At 43.6% G+C, this 18,139-nt stretch overlaps 1 protein-coding gene across 1 annotated transcript in view; it reads right to left on the reverse strand.

The window, feature by feature from the left end:
* Positions 1-3,387: 3,387 nt before the first annotated feature.
* Positions 3,388-18,139, reverse strand: part of Sh3gl2 (SH3 domain containing GRB2 like 2, endophilin A1) — a 184,923-nt gene continuing 170,171 nt past the window's right edge. Inside the window, exons 4-9 of the mRNA XM_040757204.1 lie at positions 15,116-15,259; positions 14,128-14,261; positions 12,468-12,626; positions 10,361-10,464; positions 8,125-8,255; positions 3,388-5,205 (exon numbers count right to left, since the gene is read on the reverse strand). Of these exons, the coding sequence (XP_040613138.1) occupies positions 5,006-5,205; positions 8,125-8,255; positions 10,361-10,464; positions 12,468-12,626; positions 14,128-14,261; positions 15,116-15,259 (872 nt within the window). The 3' untranslated portion in view covers positions 3,388-5,005. The remainder of the gene's footprint in view (positions 5,206-8,124; positions 8,256-10,360; positions 10,465-12,467; positions 12,627-14,127; positions 14,262-15,115; positions 15,260-18,139) is intronic.

Consider the following 18,139-nt stretch of genomic DNA (forward strand, 5'->3'; position numbering starts at 1 on the left):
TCACCCAGTAAGGGCAAATTCTTCCCCAACTGCTCTGGAAGAAGCCAGCCTCTCCTTGGATGAAGACACTGGTCAGCAGATGGACCTCTTTCTGCCTCCAGGGCGATGACATGCTGCGTATTAGTACAGCCAGAGCAGAGAGAGAAAACGACTGCTCTGGGAGAATGTCTTCACATTGAAGGAAGAGTTTGGTAACACTGGCAGAAACTGGGGGAAAACGAATGTAAGTGGGCCTCAAAAGCATTGAACTGAAGCGGGGTGTGAGAATACCAGTGTGAACTGGAAATACTCATGAACATGTGGAGGGCTGTCTTGTGACTTACCTTTGAGAACCTGGAGAGTTTCCTATATTCAACCTGACTCCTCTGCAGTGGGCAAGGGAAGGATGCTGGAGCTATGCTATACAGAGTTCATAGGGAAGGCATGAGGATCGTGGAAGGGAGCGTGGGGTAGGGTATTTCTCCAGATGGAGGGCTGGTTGTGCCAGTATCGTTTATCCATTTAACTAAAAGGCCTCACATTTTGTACTTTAAAGTATTGCTCACTTCAAGTATCCTGAAGATGGAGGCAGCAGGAAGGGCTGACTGTGCATGCACACAAATTCATTGTACATAAATTACACCTCAGTGAAACGGCTTTTCAATGACTCCTTCTATGAACACTGCTTTTGCTGTGTTTGTTTGAATGAGAATGGCCCCGTAGGTTCAAATGTTTGAACACCTGGTTCCCAGTTGGTGAAACTGTTTGGAAAGGAACAGGTGTGACATTGGAGGAGATGATCACTGGGGATTTGGATTTCAAATGTCCATGCCATTTTCTAGTTAGTTCTCTTTGCCTCCTGTCTGCAGATCAGGATGTAAACTCTCAGCTACTGCTCCAGCACATGCCTACCTGCCTGCCACCATGGTCTCCACCATGATGGTCATAGACTCAGCCTCTGGAACTGTAAGTTACTATACATTCTTTCTTCTAGAAGTTACTTTGATCATGCTGTTTTGTCACAGAAGTAGAAAACTAACTAAAACATAAACGGAATGTAACTTTTATGATTGTCCATGAAGACAGAATATCTTGAAGGTTCAAGATTAAACACTTTTTATCTGAGATCCACAAAACAAAGAGCATAGATGATTAGCCAGTTTGGAGTATGGTAGTTCTAGCGTATTCAAATTGCAGTCACTATGAATGGCTCAACAATTATATAACGATGGTGATTCTTTATTACAAGAACAGACACAAGATTTTCTTCCTGAGGATTACATATTTCACTGGGTATCAGCTTGACACTAAGAACTACTAAAAAGAATCAATTAAAGGAGTGGCATCTTGAGCAGTACACCAAGGACGAGGGAGATTTTAAGGTCTGCTACTACAGCAAAACCATACAATTATTACAGGTAATTGTAAAGCCTTTTAATTGATTAATTAGTATGTGTACTTTGACCACCAGAGGGCAATGTAGGCCCCAGGAAAATGAACGAAAAAGGGTATGGGAAGGATGTAAAGGCTGAACAGTGGCCGGGCAACACTGCAGCTTTGGTGCCTGTGTATAGTCCATCCATCTACATAGGTTTTTATCAAATTCATAATCTGATAATTTTCTCCTCCTCTTGCTGGTTCTTATATAACTTCAGCTCTCTGATATTCCTACAAGAAACAAGGCTGTCACTTCTGGTGTCAAGAACTGACCTGTGCATTCTCCAATATTTCTTGTCTCTGTCATTCCATAGGAAACACTTGCATGACAGAGTGAGATGAAACAGGTTCCTTCTCCCTCCCCCTTGGTTGCCAGTGTTCCAACTTTTCTTCTATTACCAATCAATTTCCCAGAATGAACCAGATTTACTTAGACTATAGTCTTGTTGACCACTGGCATATGAGTACAGGATTGGACAGGATGTTTGTAATAACATGCAGCTCCTAGCCCACCTCTAGGTGAGAGTCAGAATCTCCGTCGTCAGGATGCAAGATGAGGAAGAGCTTAAGAGTTCTGATTGCATACCGGCAGCATGTTCTCTTGGGATATTAATATGAATTGTATGATGCATCAGTCCAAATGAGAAAACCAAGTGTTCTGACAGGAGCCCCATATGGGAATTGTGGCCCTGCTGTACATTGCTTTCTCTGGTTGCATCACAAGACAGAGTGACCAGGAAAGCACTGACAAATGATTGCAAGTTGGGAAATCCAGATAGGAGGATACTCAGCACACATCTGTCACAAGCGTGTCTTGGGTTTGTGGTATCCTTCTGTGTGAAGGTGGAAATACACCTGTAAAATCATATAGAATCAACCCATAGATATAACTGCTTTGAGAAGTCAAAGGAAAATGGTAAAAAAAAAAAGTCAGTATGTCAGTGAATAGCACCCTGCTAATTTAAAAATATTTACATATAGCCTAGTGCTTCCCAAACTTGCCAGAATCTGGGAGTCTCTGGGGAAAGGAGTACAATGTTTGTCTTAGTTGGGGTTTCTGCTGCTATGAGAACACAGCACAACCAAAATCGACTTCCTCTTACAGCCTGTTGTTCATCAGCCAGGGAAATCAGGGCAGGGACTCAAGGCAAGGCAAGGGCCTAGAACTGATGCCGAGGCCATGGGGGAGTGCTGTTTACTGGCTGCCTCAGCTCTCTCTGTTATGTACCCCAAGACCACCTGCTAGGGGAGACACCACCTACACTAGGCTGGGCCCTCCTGCACCTATCACTGATTAAGAAAATGCCCCACAGGCTGGCTTACAGGCCAATCTTATGGAAGCATTTTCTTAATTGATTTTTTTTCTTCCCAAATGACTGTAGCCTGTAGATAGTGGTAGATACTGCTGGGAAAGGAAGAATCCTTCTTTTTTGAAGTTTTGGTAACCAGTGGTTTCCTAAGCTTCATGCATGGTCCCATACCCACACACATGCCCAACACTAACTGGATTAAAAGACTTGAAGTTGGTCAAAAGGTGTATTGGGGGGGGGACACTTGAGGAGTTGAAGAAGGAAATAAGAGGTAGAAATTAGATAGATAGTTAGATAGATTAAAATAAAGGAGTATTAAAAACAAAAAAAGCCAAAAGTCTGGCCAACATATTTTATTTCTTCTTTTTAACACTGTGTTCTCCTGTTGACATCACCATTTGTTTATTAAACCGTGCAACATTCTTCTCTTACTTACCCTCTCCCCCAGGTTTTTCTCCTTCCTGGAATTACTGCTGCCAGTGCCTAAACTAGCTCACATTTTGTTTCTGGAACTTCTTCCTCCTGTACACAACAAGCTGGAGATGAGGTTGGGATCAGGTCTGGACTGGCTGCATTCAAAGGCAATGGAGATCAAAGGAGTCCCAGTCCACCCACTGTCAGACCAAGGAACTGACAAGTAAGGAAGAGGCAGAGCCCTCTGTTTCGTCTTCAGCAATATTTATTGGAAACAGCAACGCTTCCCATGGTGAGTTTATACATTAAGCAGGAAGATTTGCCTTTCACTCCACGTGATCCACTACTGCAAGTGGCATTCCGGAAGCAGCACATTAAACCTCTGAAATAGCCTGTACAGCTAGATAAATATAACTCTGGGTGCCTAACAGGACTTCCATGACTGAAAGGGAAAAGAGCCAGAGAAAACAAAACAAAAAAACAACACTGATCAGCTTGCACAGCACTGTACACACAAAATGAAGATGTGATAGAAGGGTTAAAGTAATGACTGTAAGTTAGAAAGGGTTTATGTGCAGCCACATACTTAAACTGCTAAGCACAAAAATCATCTTTATTTGGTCCTCATTGAGGGCAGAATATACACAAATGATGTTCAAGGAACACAAACAAGATAAAAGTGGGAGGGAGCAGGAGCGACGGTCACTATGTCTTGTTCTATGGAGATGTGGGGAATGCTTACTAGTGTTTCTCTCCTATGTCTTTGTGGCAAAGGGACTCAGGAAATGGACTGATTCCTGGGTAAATAAACAGAGAAGGGAAGACAGCTGTTCCCCCTTTCTGTATCCTTCAGAAATGGGCTACGTATATACACAGCTTCTATACAGCAAGGAATCTGAGCTTGGAGATTAGATTCTTCCCAATTCATCCTGGAGAATTTTCTCTTTTCAGACAATACACAGAATGCTCACCAACTCACTCAGAAATAAATGGGAACCCTGCCTCCCTAGTGCTTTAATAGCAGGGAGGGAAGAAAACTGGCATGTCTCAGAAGTAGAAGATATATGATAGATAGATAGATAGATAGATAGATAGATAGATAGATAGATAGACGGTAGACAGACAGAAGATAGATCCCTAGTGCTTTAACAGCAGGGAGGGAAGAAAACTAGCATGTCTCAGAGGTAGGAGATAAATGATAGATGGATAGATAGATGATAGAAGATAGATGGATGAAGAGATAGCTAGATGGATGAATGGATAGATAGATGATAGATAGATAGATAGATAGATAGATAGATAGATAGATAGATAGATAGATGAGAACAAAAGTAAGTGCTTTGGGCAATTAATACTTCTGCTGCCGGCATCAAATGCCCAGGTTGCTTAGGCCAGCAGACGATTTGCTGGTGGGGGATGCTTCACATCAATTCTGTGACTCACACATTTAGGAAGGGAAAGTGCAACAGAAAGGACTTTCTCCTCTGTACATGGAGAACTCGAGACCTTGAGATGGCCCCTGGGTGAGAGACAATATCTTCAATGAGGAGAGTTTTTCTGTGATGTGGCTCACAGATACATTTTCAGAAAACACACCCTCCTGAGAACTGTGTGAAGAGCAGTTCTGTGACCGCTGGCTAGTCTCAGATGAAGTTTTAAAGCATGTGCCAGGCCACTGGCCTTGGAAGATACCGTCTATCACCGGGTCAACTGTAGGAGCACACAGGTCAACCCAGGACATGTGTGGGCTTGATGACTCATCCACTGCGGCCTGCATTCATGATGTGTTGGAAGCAGCATTACCAAAGCAGTGGTTAAACTTAACTATCTGAGTCAGAAGGAGGTGAGCCAGCCAGCATAAGATCCTAATGGGGCAGAGCAACCAGAATTTCTACATAGTTGATGGGGAAAAAGCCAGACTGGCCATGAAGCATCCCCTCATACCAGTTCTCATCAATTTGATTAGTGAGTGTGATGATATCACCCTCTTTAAAACCCAGTTCCCCTTCATTTTCAGGTTCAAAGTCATACAGGGCACGGCAGCAGGGCTGGTCCATTTGGGCACCTGAGAATCAGAGGCAGAGAGAACACAAAAAAAATCACACGGTATTTAACCAGCAGCACTTACTGCCTGCCCCACCCACCAGCTTTCTGTTCCCCTCTCCCAGTCACTCATTTCCCCTCTGATCTTCATCTTTCTTCAGCATCCACTACAAGGCACCCACCAGTCTCCCTATGCTCCAGTATCCACTACAAGGCACCCACCAGTCTCCCTATGCTGCAGCATCCACTACAAGGCACCCACCAGTCTCCCTATGCTCCAGCATCCACTACAAGGCACCCACCAGTCTCCCTATGCTCCAGCATCCACTACAAGGCACCCACCAGTCTCCCTATGCTCCAGCATCCACTACAAGGCACCCACCAGTCTCCCTATGCTGCAGCATCCACTACAAGGCACCCACCAGTCTCCCTATGCTCCAGTATCCACTACAAGGCACCCACCAGTCTCCCTATGCTCCAGTATCCACTACAAGGCACCCACCAGTCTCCCTATGCTGCAGCATCCACTACAAGGCACCCACCAGTCTCCCTATGCTCCAGCATCCACTACAAGGCACCCACCAGTCTCCCTATGCTCCAGCATCCACTACAAGGCACCCACCAGTCTCCCTATGCTGCAGCATCCACTACAAGGCACCCACCAGTCTCCCTATGCTCCAGCATCCACTACAAGGCACCCACCAGTCTCCCTATGCTCCAGCATCCACTACAAGGCACCCACCAGTCTCCCTATGCTGCAGCATCCACTACAAGGCACCCACCAGTCTCCCTATGCTGCAGCATCCACTACAAGGCACCCACCAGTCTCCCTATGCTCCAGCATCCACTACAAGGCACCCACCAGTCTCCCTATGCTCCAGTATCCACTACAAGGCACCCACCAGTCTCCCTATGCTGCAGCATCCACTACAAGGCACCCACCAGTCTCCCTATGCTCCAGCATCCACTACAAGGCACCCACCAGTCTCTCTATGCTCCAGCATCCACTACAAGGCACCCACCAGTCTCCCTATGCTGCAGCATCCACTACAAGGCACCCACCAGTCTCCCTATGCTCCAGTATCCACTACAAGGCATCTTTGTCTATACCAGTCTCCCTACGTTCCATTAGAGCTTTAGGAGTCGTTGAACACTCTTGGTTAATACTTCCAGTATGAAAAATGGTTACTTGTATGTTTGTGGTAATTATAACAGAGTTCATTAAGTTCATCTTCCTGACAATGTGGAGAGATGTGGAAGCAAGGGCTTTGGAGTTAATAATTAAATTAAAGTTAATCACAGATATGGCCAAATCCATTCATCTTAGTGCTTTTAAGGCAGTCTAATTAGTTACACAGACAATATTCTAAAACCTCAGAATCATGGGTCAGCTCTCACTCTTTGACAACTGCAGATCCTTGAGAACTGCTATAGCAACATAAAGTACTAGGTCCAGGAATTTTCTCTGTGTGACCTGGCTCAGGCATTCTATTTACTTCTTCATCCAAAATTATAGTTAACAGAATTTGCTTTAAATTATTGTGCCATCAAATGATAAACATTCTAAAAATCACAGCCTGTATTTGGTGAACTGGTATGTAATATACACACGTGAGTACTGGGTAAAAAACACAGCCTACAGTAATAATATAATGCATATTGCATAAATTAATAAAAATGGACTCTATCATAAAAGAGATCCATTTTAAATGAGTAAACATATTAATACAGCATACACATAAATACAAATATCAAAGTGCCTATGGGCCCCACACTAGCTATCTTAAAAGGGATACAATATAATTTATTTTTTTATTTAGAGAAAATTAAATGTATGTCTTTTTCTGGGCAAGGAGAAGTGCAGTCATAGATAATTTACTCAATGAAGTTTAGGTCCACTGCTGTTTGGGCCCCACACTGGGTAACACTGGGCACTCCGAGCTTGGACAGAGGCTCAGACTTCACCCTCTTCCTCATGTCGTAACAGCGTGGTATGAAAAGTTCTCTAACACAGTGAATCAGGAGAATGGGATAAAGCTGTGGATCTTTAACATCTGCATCCCATGTAAGATGGACCCCCCCTTCTTTAACCGAGACAGTTTCGCAGCTGGAAATGCCTGAAGAGAAAACCTGGGTCTGATTTGTATGTAGGTAGCTGAGAATGATCATGGCAATGGAGAGACTGAATTAGTGGGTACAATCATTTTTCCTGGGGGGGAAAAATGTAGCTGTCATCATGCTGACCACAGTTCATGAAATGATGGACTGGTCTACAGTACAGAGTAAAAAGAAAACAGAGCAGGTGTTGAGGCTTGTAATCTCTCCATCTGCAGATATAAGCAAACACATGCTTCCTGGAGCTGCCGTCTGTGGGTGAGAGGGGATGTATGTGCGCGCACACCGTCCAGGGGCATATAGTCCCTCCTCAGCAGACTCACGGCAGAAGGAAAAGGCAGGAGAAGTTATGGTATGATATACAACTACAGAGGAGGGTGAAAAACAACTGAGTGTTTGCGAGGCGGCGGTGTCACAAGCCTTTAATCCCAGCACTCAGGAGGCAGAGGCAGATGGGTCTCTGTTGGCCAGCATGAACTCTAAGGTGAGTTCCAGGAGAGTCATGGCTACAGAGAGAAACCTTGTCTCTAAAAACCATATAAAAAATAGGAAGATCAATTAGGTGTGGTGGGAAGCCCTTGTGAACCAGAGCATGAGAGAAAACAGGAAGCAGAGAAAGTTCCAGAGAGAAGGAAAAGAAAGTGGGATGGTGTGGCAAGGGCAGAAACGTCCATGAACAGAGTTCCTGCCTGACAACCCTCTCGTGAGGAGCAGATTGCTGTGCAGTTCTTGAGCAGGGGAAACGGAATGCTCTCAATGTTTTCACCATGGTCTACGGGTGAACCCAAGTCCCAGGAAAAGGGATTTGTAGCCTTCAGCTGCTTACCTCCAGGCTTGGGTGTGCCTGTGTGGGAGAGACCCCCGTTGGGCTGAGTACTGTCTCCAGTGGCAAACTCTAGGCTCATTCGTGGTTTTGGCTGATATTCCCTTCTTGGCTGAGATGAAGCTTGTCTTATTCTGTATCACAAAGAAAAGGGGAGATGGAGAATTATATAGCCCATTAGAAAGTGACTAGAAAGGCAGTAAGATCCAGGAACTGTTTGGCTCACTTAGAAAACTGCTATGACATAGTGGAAAGGGTACTAAGAAGCCCTGGTCTGGTCTTCCACAGGCATGCAACGTGTTCTTGGGGAAGCTTCTCTTTCATCTTGTCCTCACTGTCTTCGCCCTTTCTCTCCGTCTCCCTCTCCTGCACTCAGAGTAATCTAAGCTCATAGGCACCATGACAGGGGCCAGGAGCACAAAAGTGCACAAGACACAGTTGTTGCTCCAAAGCAGCTTGCGCTGTAGAGGTGAGAGCAGGCACCCCTGACCACTATAGACAGTAGTGTCACACAGATTTCCACAAAGAGATCAAGTACATGGGGCAGAGGTTAGAGGCATGGAGAGTTCACTTATCCATAAAGAAGCTGGAGAATGGTTTAAGGAAGGAGATCACAGGTCTACAAGAGAACATGCGAAAGAAAGCTATTTTGTGCAGATCCTGAGAAGATTTGCAGGTAGGGTAAGAGGAGTGGTCATGAGCAAATGAGAATGAACAGATGGAGATCAGAGTGGGGAAGGAATGAAGAAAACAGGAAAAGGGAGGGCCTGTCAGTGGATTCTGCCCATATTTTCCAGTTTTAGGGATTCATTAAGGCAATTATATTTTATTTTAAGGAGAGAAAGATTAGGGGTATGGCAATTCTAGAATTATACTTATTTCAAACATGTTTGTGATATAAAAAAGAGCACATTTCCTTTGTTTTCAACAGATGTGAGATGCGTTGGTTTTAAGCCTTTCCATCATAGATACTTCAGTATTAGACACACTTCCACAAGAGTGCATCAAAGATTTATGCAAAAAATACCAACTGAAGAAGGTTCTGAGGCAAAGCGAAGACCAACTAGAGAAAAACAATGGAAAACAGGTGACATCTCCAGGATGCAGCATGTGACCAGAGCCTTCACTGGACATTCTGCCCCTGATCACCAAGGAGAGTTTACTGTGGACATAATCTTAACCACAATGGTTGCCATGAAACTCTTTGATATGGTTATTTATCAAAGCAACCCTCCTTTATCTAGCTAAATAAAGCAAGAATAGTAAAGTCCCTGGTTAATAATAAGGTCACCTGGCTTAATAAGTGTAGTCAATATGGCCCCTGCCTTACAATGATTCACTTCAATATTCCTTTGACATTATAGTGATGCAAAAAGGATTCCAAAGCAATAGAAACCACATTCCAAACTCTGATATTTTCTTAGGCTAGCTGTAGCATAATGTCCTCTCCCAGGGCTAGGCACCACAAGCATAATCAGCCATGTAATCACAGCACACACCACAATCTTCAGTACACTCAATGTTAAGCTATGCTGTTCTGGAGGTGAGGGCGATTATACCCCTTTCCTTTATGAGAATATACTTCAATCTGAGGTTGGTAAAGGCACACCTGTATTATAGCACAGGGTCACAGCATACACTCATTCAGGCTGTACTTCACAACGCAGAGCCTTGCTCACATAGAGAATCACTACAGCTTGCTGGGAGGCAGATTTAAGGAGACTTAACAGGCACATAGAAGCAGTCCTCTCTGGAAGCAGACTTCTGTATTATCATTCAAGAAAACACAAGACTGAAAAGACACAGGCTTCCAAACAGGTTAGGCTCGACTGTGTGCACCACCTGCACCACTGTGTGAGACCCTTGGTCATTGCGTCACCTCTCTGAGCCTCTCAGTGTTGCTCATCTGTTTGGTCCACAGAGCTCTTTCAAAGTGCTTATATGCATGGGAGCCATACAGAATACTTCTCAGCAAATCAGTTACCGTCACCAACAGAATTCAGGTGTACCAACCCATGGCAGCAAATATACAATATCAGCATCTCATAAACACAGGATTAGAGTCAAAAGAAAGTAAGACAAGGCACAGTGCAATTAAAATCAAGCAGTCAGTCCACAAGGTGCCTGTGCTGGATTAGCTGGGGCCTGGGCAGAAGCTCATCTCCAAATGGAGTCTTCTATTTCTGTTTCTTTGCACATCATTTTCTAGCAGGTAACAAACCCAGGGAGTATAACTTACCTTTCCTCCAGCCTGACAGTGACTTGCTGCAGGATCTGCACTGCCTGTTTGTGGTATTCCAGTTGGGCTTGCACAAGTGCAGAGAGCTGGCTCACCTGTTCAATCTGTAGAAGGATGGGGAGACTACCCTTCAGTTACAAGGTTACTGTCTTGAAGCAGTGTACAGCATACAGCCCAGATACTGGGGATGCCAATGACTGTGCAGCCTGCCATGAGCACACCCATGGTTCTACAGGTTCTAAGTTGACTTTGGATATGAGACCATTCATATGTCTAGGACCCTGTATGCAGTACATCAGGAGAAGCGACAAGTATGCTTGAGAAGGTCTCCTTGCTTTCATTAAACAGTTTTGTGCTTAACTATAAACTTTCTGGATAGGATGTAGCTTCTTTTACTGAAGCCCAATAAAAGAAAGATTTCAGCTTCTTGCCTCCAGCAGCCAATGTAAAATCCAAGCATCATTTTACATTGTAATAACTGCTGGTAATGAAAAACAGGAAAATTGATTTCTCACTCCAGATACTGTAGGATGGAATAAACCTTTTGACCTCTTAGCCTGATCCAAGTAGGATTTAAAGTTAATTGCCTACTTTTCTAAGCAGCCTTACTTTTGGGTGTCTTGTGCCTTGAATAAGCTAGTAGTAGCCTCCAACTTAAGAAGGGCAATGAATGCTGTCCCTATGAGTTGAAAGATGGAGGAGGAGGGCCCAGGGTACAAGGAGACACACTGATGGAGTTTCTTACAGTATTACACTTGAGTGGTCAGAAGGACAAAAGGCGTCTGTAGACAGACCCACACTGTCTCTGGATGATGAGGACTACACATGTCCCACATGCCTTCCCTGCCTCTTAGGAGGTAAGCCGACTAGGTAATGTGGTGAATAATTTTGGATGACAACCTGGCTAATTTAAAGGATTCTCAAAAAGCTAACAAAGCATGCTCCTTGGCCAAGTCTGCCATAGATGCTTCCCAGACGAGACTTGCATTTGAAGCAGAAGACTGACCAAGGATGAGCTGTGCATATCTAACATAGTAGACACTGCCCAGTCCATTGAGGGTTCAAATAAAGCAAATGGCAAAAGAAAGAGATTCAATCTCCTCTCTCCTGGGGCCAGAGATTCTGCTTCTCTTGCCTTTGAACAGCAGAACTTCCAGGTCTCCATCCGTGGGGCTTGCTCTCCTCTTCTGGTAAGCTCTCTAGCCTCTGGCTACAGAATGAATTAGCCCATCATCACCATCCATTCTTAGTCTTTTAGAATTGGCCTGAGGCATGTTTCCAGCTTCTCTGGTCCCCCAAATTTCAGGAGGTATATGTGGGACATCTGTGCCTCAATCATCTCCCTAATGGATAATTTCCCTTTCCTATTGATCTCCAGCTAAGCATACTGCACCTACACCACCTGTGTATATATATCCTTCCGGCTTTCTCTGAAGATTCCTTGCCAATGAAAGTGATGACTAAGTAAAATCCTGCAAACATTGCAGCTGCATTGATGGACTTGAAAGGTGGATATGAACCACGACAGGAAAGCTGGCTTTTCAGATCTCTACATGTGCGAAATAAGGATGAAAGGACTGTTCAGGTGGCTTTGCAGCTGAAAGAACTCAACGGAATTTAATGTCCAAAGCCAGGAGTGATAATTTAACACTCTGGAGATGCAGAAACAATTCTAAAACATCCCAACAATGCCCTGAACATAGTCCCTATGCTATAATAATTAATTTCATTTTGTATATTTTTTCAGTGAAAATATCAACTCCTCATATTGACCATCCTATAATTTTGAATACGAAATTCTGAATGTACTTTAGTTTAGATCAATATGCTCTATATTTAAACTGTAGTTTGTAAGATGATGGATCTATTCCTGGGTTATCACAGGCATTCTTTATCTCTGCACTATTGGTAACAGTTTAAAATTCATTAATATACAAAGTTCTATGTCTAGTTTATGACAAATTATTCAAAAGAAGCAGTCATCTATGTGTTCTCATCACTTAGAGTAACCAGACAGGAGCATGTTACACGATGTATCATCTTTCAACACATCGGTGCTGTGCCTTCATGGTAAAATTAAATGAAAACCCAGAGGAGAGTAGCTTACATCCATCTCCAAGAGATTGAACATGCTCGACTCTGCGATTTCTTTAGATTCATCGAATTTCTCCAGTGCTTGGCGAAGTTCTTCATCTGGAATCTTGCCTTGTCGTTTCTTCTTATAATCAAAGTCCAAGCGCCGGCCTTCCAGCTTTTTCAGGTGATGCTGAAAAAGTTAAGGGCAAGAGTATGCTTCAAAAGGGCATATTATGGAAAAGGCCTGCTTGTATCTCTTTCCCCTTACGTTCCCAGGAGCCTCCAAAATGAGACTGGCTGTGTCTGAAATGGTTTGTCACTGGAGAAATAGGCATTTGCATCAGCAAAGATAGTGTTTCAAAGGGCTAACTGTGTAGTGACACTTTTAAAAATAATTCAGAATGAGAAGCAAATCATGGAAAGATTTGATTTGGCATCTGAAGCCAAAGTCACATTAAAGTATGCCTATTCTATCAAATGACAAGAAGGAAATGTGAATATGCAACCTTCACACACCCCTCCTCAAGAGAGGGTACACACTGAGCCCACGAGTCCTTTTCCTCAAGAGAATCTCAAAGAAAGCAAAGGACAGCCCCTTTCTCTGAATTCAAGGTAGAAGTAATGAAATTCTTCTTTTTTGACTGATCTAGTTTACCAGAAGCACCTAATGCAGATCCCTGCCTACCTGAGTCACAATAACCAGGGCTGAGCCTAGTAATCTATGTCTCATCAAGTGCCCCATTTGACAGAGGAGGCTTTTAGGGGGCAGATGACTTATCTTAAAGCCTCTCCATGGACAGATGACACATCTCAGTCACAAAGCAAACTGCAAGGGATCTTGGAAGATATTTCATCAAATGCCCCTCAAACCCCTTTCGATCCCTTCTGGCATTATCTGCAACAAGGTTTCCAATCTCCCTAGGGACCAGGTTAAGGAGGGTTTGTTTTGTCTTGTCTTTCCTTAACAATCAATAGCATCCCCCCACTTCCCGGGCCCTAACAACTGTAGTATTCCATGACTAATAGGGAAGAGAAAAGAGTGATTTCCCCCTTGTTCTTCAGTGTGTATTAACGAGGGAGGAAGAAAACACAGTCAGGAGTAGTAAGGGCCTGGGAAGGGAGGGTACGCCAATGTTCTAGAGCCTCCTCCCCTGGCAACATTTCCTACCTTCAACTCATACTCTTATCCTAAGTGCGTGTGTTTCCTTTGGGCAGGAGGGTTCTTAAAAAGCATTTGAACTCAGTCAGAAAGAGGCAAAGCCAGTTGAATTTATCAGCAATAGCACAACTGTTCTCCGTGTTTTAGAAGGAGTGGTCATTTCTTCTCAATTCCAACAACAATCATGAAAATATAAGAATGTGCTTTAAGTGACACAGTAGCTACTTATTTTTAGCTAAAGAAAAGTACAACTAGTATGTAAGGGTCACATCAGCCTGACCCATCATTCATATTAACAAATGTACAGATTCCCAGATAAAGGACATCCTTTTGGAGAAAAAAGAAAATGGTGTCAAGACTATTCAACCGAGCTTGAGCTGTGGCAGTGGACTGAAGAGCCTTCGGTGTCTGGTTCCTTTTGCCTTGTGGGGCTGTTGAGAAGCCATGTGTGTGCGTACTGCTGGGTAACCCAGTAAGCGCTGTCTGAGGAAAGGAAACTCTGCACGTGTTTGGGAAGAGGAACTTCGCAGACCTGGATCTCCCTCAGATCCTTGTCATGAAGATTCTGGAGGGGGTCGATGAAGTTCTGCTTCACTTCCATGTCCAAGGAGTCCTTCACCTCTGAGAGCTCCCTCATGGCTTCTCCTACCTCACCAAGAGCTGGACCTGAGGGGGGAAATGAAGATGTCACTCCACGATGAACAAAGACCGGGTGGCTTTGCAATGACAACCTTCAAGATGGCAATGTAGGGATTGCCCCTGCCCTATGAAGACAGCAGAGACAAAGAGGGAGCCCGTGGTGCTCTCAAGACAACAACAGTAGCTTTCCTCTTTACCAAAGACCATTCTGAAAGCCAGGCTCCATAGTCCTTTATAGGGAGGAATAGTCCTCCTTATGAAGAATGTAACACTTTACTCTGAGAAGAAGTTTGGAAGGTTCTCGGTCCTCTGTGATAAATGCTAGTGTTCAGGTAAGTTGCAGCACAATGCTTTTAGCAGGAGCAGATACCAAGAATGGAGAACTAGGGTCCAGAAAGGTCAGGTATCAAAGAGGAGGGGTAAAGGCAGAAGGTGTTTAGGGTCCCGGGAGCCAGAGGATAAAAGAGATGGAATAAATGCTATTTTGTCTGGGGATGTAGAATCAGGGGGACCATATACAAATGAGCAGCAGATTAATCAGAGAAAGCCCAGGTGGCAGGGTGGCAAATCATGCTGATTGTGACTGCTCACTCTGTCTCTAAACCCAACTCCTGCCAGATACACCTGGTACAGTGCCAAGGCATCTGGGTATGTCTGCCAAAACTGTTGTCAAGGCTGGGGTCCCATTAGAGAAAAAGGACAAAAGCCCTTAGACAAATCACTTTATGCATTAGCAACCCTAAAATCACATTTTAGGCACCATGTCTAACATCTACGACTGAGAGCTGAAATATAAAATAGTTGACTAGTGATGTCTAGAGTTGCATTTTACCAGCATTGTGACCTCCATGGAGAGTCACAGTGTGACAAAGGCTATTTACCAAAGTTGCAATCATCGCCCAGCTCCCTGCCGAACTTGAGCATGGCCTCTGCCAACAGTGCTTCTGCCTGAGGGTAGCCTGGCCCCTTCTCCTGGCCACGGATTTTTGACATTGTGTTGATCATGCTGAGCTTCGCTCTGGACGCTGGAGACAAAGAAAGAACAGCCTTTAGAAGCAAACACTACATCACGAGAACAGAGAGGACTAGAGAACCCAGGATCAAACCAGCCTACACACACTCACTCAGCTCCTAAAGCTGTACCTTCATTGGGTTCACAGACTTCACATACAATATGTGGGCAACCAAATATACATCAGCTCTAATCTTTCCCTTAAGATCCAAGTAGAATTCCACAGCAAGGCAAAACTTAGGTCTTGATGAGGCAGCACCATGGGCTCGGGATGCTGTCCCCACATTTTTCCATTCTCCTTGCTATAGTGACTCTGGGGGCATGGTTGGCTATAAACAGCATTCTTGAAATAGCTGGACTATCTGCTCATCTCCAAGTTATATTCCTGTTTCATGTCTTAGCTCTAGGATTCTGTGGATTAAGATACGGGTTGATGGTGAACTCAAGAAGTGTGGGCCTAGGCTTCATTTTGATTATAACATGTATAAAATAAAGCCATTTTCAAAGTGATTTCTCAACTAAGAATAAAATACTACATTCATTAAAATATCTAATTACTTCTCTTAAACATGTCACCTCAAGATTGGTTTTGCTTCTCAACGATTACCTCCCTATCCCTTTTCTGTTTTTGTTTTCATAGGAAGGTGCCTAGAAAGTAGCCCCAGTGTTAGTGGAGGGAGTCATGTTAGTAACTTACTAATCAAGACTATGCTTTGACTGACTCTGGGTGTTGCACTCATTATCAGAGTTGATTACAAATTAAGTAGGATTGAGTCCACAATGATAGCTGCATGAAAACCCTTGAGGAAAACACAGCTGAAAGTGAAAGTGCTTTTAGCATTCAGGGACCATCATTTGACCCAAAACGTACAGTTCAAATAGGCTTATATTGACCTTTGGGCTTTCAAGGCATAGAGTGGAAATGAGAGAAGTTATCCATATTTGCAAAGTGTATAATGAATTGAAGTCAAAGTCAGTTATATGAACAATTAGAGTCAAATGAAATGCCGGAATGGGAGACTATAGTGAGACACAGAAACAAGGCCCACAAGGTTGGGCACTGCAAAGGCAAATGTCCATGGGAAAGCATCATTGAGCTTTGAACTACATAAGTTACGCAGTGGCAAGCAGCACTAATATCACATGCAAAGCTGGCAGTGACCACAAAAAAAATCCACAAATTTTTCCTTTTATTCACCTCAAGCTTTTATTAAAAAGTCTACAATACATGTTACATTTGAGGAAGTGGGAATGCTCTGTAATCATCTATTCATTGGAGTAGACCTGCACAGCCTTGTCTACAGGCAGCCAGGGCTGAGATGCTGGAGATAGCACCTGCTGCAAAGTTCTCACTGCAGAGCATGGAGTCAGTGAGACGGTTAGAACTGGAAAGTACGATGTCACTGCTAGGACCGGACCCTAGACCGCGGGACTTAGAGAAGGACCAGCAACAACATTCACAAAGGGAAACAGCAGACCCCAGAAAATAAGGACAGGGTGACAGAAAGAGAGAAGGGAAGTGGGCACCACAGAACCATGCTAATGATATCCTAAGAGGCAGCCACACCCCTTCAATCATGCTTCATCCACAATGAACATCTTTTATGAATACTGGTTATTGATTTATGACTGTTTTGATTTTACTAAGTTCTGCTTTTCAAAAGTAATGTTAAACAGTTTGATATAGTATTTCTGAGTTTCAAATTCTTTTTAAATGTTGTTAAATTATGCAGAAACCTATTGTTTTACTAATTACTTAAGAACATATTGATACAGTCTATGTCTTCAGGAAAAGAAAGTCATAAGATTTTATTTCTTCAAATACTCTTAAAAACTTCTACATCTACATGTTTGAAGAGACTGTCTTTCCTATTCATTTGTGCACTCACAGCTTTTTTAAGAACCTTGGATGGATAAAACGCCTGTGCCCTTGAAAAATATCATCATACTGCTAAACTACCATTAGCATAGTTTCAAAATGCTCTTCTAAAATAATGATTTAAAAAAACTGACAAAGAACCTAGGGAACAGGAATAGAAGACATTGAAAGTCCTATAATGTTATCTTTGCCTGGTTGCTGCACCAAATTATGTATGAGTCTGGAGCACTAAATCCTTTCTCTCCTAAGCAGACCTGACTCCTCTTCTTCACACTTTTCGCCCCCTCTTAACTCTGCCCTCATCCTCCTCCTAGTTCACTTGCTTAATGAGTAAACAGCCTCCTAACACCATTCTCTCTCATGATCTATGAAAGTGAGGCCTGCGACAGTGGGCATGTGTCTGACAGCAAAGGCCAACATAAAGCAGTGTGTGCAGGGTTAACATGTCTGCTGCAGGCATGACACGAGGGACAGTCATCTGGGAGAGGAAGCATGGCTCACGCGTTCTGGTTTCTATGAGGAAGAAGCTTTCTAAGATGTAACAGAAAATGGAAACTAGAGCCTTGTTTCTCTAGACGGAAGAGAAAAGGCATGGGGGTCCAGGAGGTTTCTTTTAAGAAAAGAATAGCTGACCATGCTGAAGGTAGGATTCCATAGCACTCACCATGTGTACTAAACAACTAGTAAGGTTTGAATATGGATTGTATCCCCCAAAAGTTAAGAGTTTGGCCCCCAAGATGGCACTATTGCTCTCATTCAATCTCTCTTCTTGTCTAGCTTGACATGGCCATTTGTTCCAATACTACACGATCCTAGCATGATGTGCTGCCATTATCTGCTGTCTTCACAGGCCAACTAATGGAACCCATGTGTTCATCGACTCTGAGCTAAACAAACCTCTATTTGCCTTACAGGTGCCCAGTATCCAGTACATCATTATAATCATGCAAAGCTGGCTAATACACCAGCCTGTGTCCTCTATTTTTCACCAAAGAACCTGACAGCCAGGATGTA

The sequence above is a fragment of the Mesocricetus auratus genome, unplaced genomic scaffold, assembly GCF_017639785.1.
Source record: "Mesocricetus auratus isolate SY011 unplaced genomic scaffold, BCM_Maur_2.0 Super-Scaffold_100014, whole genome shotgun sequence".
Taxonomy (NCBI): Eukaryota; Metazoa; Chordata; class Mammalia; order Rodentia; family Cricetidae; genus Mesocricetus; species Mesocricetus auratus.